Here is a 3,731-nt window from a genome sequence, read left to right as displayed (position 1 = left end):
AAGTCATAGTGATCAACATGAATTTAGGTTGTACTTGCTGTCGAGAAAGGTTTCAAAGAATAGTGATCAGAATAACAGGTAAAGAACTCAATTCACTCATAAAATCTTTACTCGTACACGTTCACCTACACGTTGCAATTATTATTATCACGTTGTATGTTGAAACTTCATGTTTATAGAGGAACTGCAAATTGCAAGGTATCAAGACAATCCAATATCTAAATTTTTCATAATAAACTGCAGGACTAAATGAGTACATAGTGGATGTTAAAAATTGCAAAGTTACCATCAGAGGGAACATGAAACTTTACGAGACACTGAAGACCAAAATGAACAACAGTTCATTAACACGAATCGTAGTTAGTTGGATTACCAAAAAGTTGCATCCATTTTGGCTTTAAGCATATACGAAATTAATTTTGTTTAAGGTTTTTCGTAAATCAAAATTTTGGTAACTAATAATTGTCTGAATGCTTACATGATGTAATTAACTAACACCAGGTAACTTCTTATTTTCATAAAGCTAATATCTACCCTTAAACCACCATTAATTTTCATTTGATCTCAACCTGCCACACATCTTTCCTCTCCTCCCCTGCTTTCAACTTGGGAACTACAATTTTCAACACGCCGTTCTTCATCTCAGCATTAATCTCACTCAATTTGAACACATCAATTGGCAAATCAATCGTAGTAGAATACCTGCGTTCCTTATCCTCTACAGACTCCATTGTAGCTTCTCCTTTGATCACCAGTGTGTTCTGTTCAACGGAGATATTAACATTGTGTTTGTCTAACCCCGGCATGTCAAATTTCAGACTCAACGAATCTTCATCTTCCTTAATGTCCCAACCACGCCTTGCTCCTAGTGCTGGTTCACGAGGCGCTGATACGAATGGAATGTTTATCGTGCGATCCATCATGTTCATGATCTGGCTCAAGCTTCGCGTTGAAGAATTCGAATCAAACACATCTAGAATCATCAAAATTGCATGACATTAGTACAAAGTTGTATAGCTCGCAAAATAAGAAAGCATTAATATATAATAGATACAATTATAAATCGCAATACAAAGCAACAGCATAAACGAAGAATTAGTGAATAAATATTGCTGAATCTGGATACAGCTACCGGTCTTAAAAAACAAAAGTGACAGTTAAAACGTTAAGCTCACCAGAAAAGATATCAATTTCACGGCGTCGATCTTCATCGATGGTAGCGGAGACGTGAACGGAATACGTTTTAAAACTCCGTCGTACGGACGGAATCGCAGAAACTGAGCAAACAGGATTGAAAAGCTTGTTAAGTAGAGCTCTTGCTGTAGCGCCGTTTTTGAGAGCAAGAGAGATAGTCATTGTCCAGTTGTTAAAACGTGTGTAATGAAGAGATTATGGGATTGTAATTCTAAACGATTGTGTATTTATACGAGTTTATAATTAACGAATAATTATGAAAAACTAAATAAATGGCTTTCATTGATCGATTGATATCATGAGTATATATTAATTAATTAATTAATACGAGTATAACCTAAGCCCTAAAGTATACGCAAGCCTGTTACAAGCCCATGCTACGCATGTGGCGGGCCTATACGCGGATATTGTTAAAATTAGCGTTCTGTTACGTGGCGGAGTGTGTGTAAAACGGCAAGGTTTTTATACCCGGAAAGAAAAGCGGTGTGAACTGTGGAAGTTGAAAAAGTTTCTAGAAGAAAGTTCTGTTGCCCCTTGAAGAAGAAATACGCGTAAATTAGAGTTTGCTAACTAGAGCCCTATACGCTTTATACATTTTGATAATCTGCAAAAAATTAATAAGAGTCATCTAATATGACTTAACATGTTAACGGCAGTTCTTATTGTTTGTTGTTAGTAAAATTCTAAAAGGTCAAGCACTTAATTTTAAATTGTTCATCATTCAAATGTGTTTGTTAGTAAGTAGTAACATGATAAATATGCTGAAATGTTTAACAATATGTGTTCAAGATTTAAGATTTGACATACTCTATTAACTATTTAGGATTACAATTTCCTATTATATGTTTCTTAGATTATATTTCGAACATTCAACAAATATAGATAATTTAAGCAGTGGCGGAGACAAGGGGGGACATGGTGGTGCTCAGCCACCTCCAACAACCCAAGTTTAACCATTGTTATTCAATAAATTTAATGTAAGTTACATTAGTTTGAGATGATTTAATTTTAGAGATGTCATTGTTATTATTGAAAACTAGTAGAAGAGAAAGAAATTAGTTGAAGGCCAAAAAGAAATTGGTACTATCGTTCAAAGTATGTGACCACAACGTTCATTCGTTATGATTTTACGATTTATAAAAAAGTCGAGCCCCCTTTAACCTTAATTTCTGGCTTCGCCTCTGAATTTAAGTATTAAAGTATACATTAAAAAAGCTACTACATAAATTTTATACATGAAAGACGTATACAAAGGGCTTATTTTGGAATATTATAGAACTTAAAGGATTCCGTATACAAAGGGTATTTTTTGGTTTATTAAACGGAACTCTTCAAATAGGGAGTGTTTGGCGAAACAGGATGTATCCCAATTGTTTTTATCGTACTCGTATGGTCAATAAGGTTTTTTGTGAAACAAGTATACTCGCTGGTGGGAGCTGCGGAATGGTTAAAAAAACGAGGGGTGTCGCAGGTGGTAACAACGGAACACTGTGCCAAATTGCAAAAAATTAATGACGTCATGTTCAATGGGTAGTTAGACTGGAACAATGTCCACCATGTGCGGTCAACGATTACTCCAACAAGGTGCTTCTAATTGAAGCTTTTATGATACATTGGATCACGAATGGTATACCTTTTGATGTCCGATACAACATGGTTAATCGGATGCAAGAAGCTAGGGAAAACTTAAATGCACCTTTACCTTTCGGTATGATGATCACAAAGTTATTCCGAAATCTTGGCATCTCCCGAGAGGACTCGTCTAGTCTCCTAGTTTTTCGTGCGTTCACTTATATTTTTATTTATGTTGTGTTTTCTAAGTTTTTATACGTATTGTATTATCTATGTTTTAGATGTATTATCTTATGTATTATCTATGTTATAAATGTTCGTCAGAACAAATAATGAAAGTAATTTTCTTGTCTTTATAATAACATCAAGTTTGTTAAAAGATAGAGTACACAAACAATGAATTATTAGTACACAAATACAAATACAATGTGACGACCCGGAAATTTTCGACCAAATTTAAACTTAATCCTTATATGAATTCGATACGATAAGCAAAGTCTGTAATGTTGAGTCTCGAAAATTTTGAACTGTTTCATATATTCATTTGACCTTCGACTAATCCCGACGATTCACGAACCATTATGTGTAAATAAATATATAAATAAATAAATAAATATATATATATATATATATATATATATATATATATATATATATATATATATTATTATAAATTAAAATATTATATGAGTTAATTAATTATATATGATATTAAAATAAATCTATATATATATATATATATATATATATATATATATATATATATATATATATATATATATATATATATATATATATATATATATATATATATATATATATATATATATGTAATGTATAGTGAATGTATATTTATATGTTTTCGAATTTATTTAATATACGATAATAGCACTCGTTTGTCAGTCGATCGATATTAAGCAAGTTTAATTCAAACTTATATGATTTTAAAATAAACGGTGATCCGA

General features: G+C 32.0%; 1 protein-coding gene across 1 annotated transcript; it reads right to left on the bottom strand.

Moving 5' to 3' along the window:
• Window positions 1-554: 554 nt before the first annotated feature.
• On the bottom strand, window positions 555-1,356 carry LOC139888604 (small heat shock protein, chloroplastic-like). Its single transcript, XM_071871605.1, has 2 exons — window positions 1,176-1,356; window positions 555-973 (listed from the first exon to the last, which is right to left on the bottom strand). Exons 1-2 carry the CDS (start codon window positions 1,354-1,356, stop codon window positions 555-557), a joined length of 600 nt encoding a protein of 199 aa, XP_071727706.1.
• Window positions 1,357-3,731: the final 2,375 nt, after the last annotated feature.

The sequence above is a fragment of the Rutidosis leptorrhynchoides genome, chromosome 2 (assembly GCF_046630445.1).
Source record: "Rutidosis leptorrhynchoides isolate AG116_Rl617_1_P2 chromosome 2, CSIRO_AGI_Rlap_v1, whole genome shotgun sequence".
NCBI lineage: Eukaryota > Viridiplantae > Streptophyta > Magnoliopsida > Asterales > Asteraceae > Rutidosis > Rutidosis leptorrhynchoides.
Note: the sequence above shows the minus strand (reverse complement) of the source record. Positions and strands in the feature narration are given on the sequence as shown.

Bases quoted from the DNA above. Each gene is read 5' to 3' on its own strand.
- LOC139888604 (XM_071871605.1), bottom strand. From the start codon at position 1,356: ATGACTATCTCTCTTGCTCTCAAAAACGGCGCTACAGCAAGAGCTCTA. The intron at 974-1,175 runs GTGAGCTTAACG...TGATGATTCTAG, and splicing joins TGAAATTGATATCTTTTCTG to ATGTGTTTGATTCGAATTCT.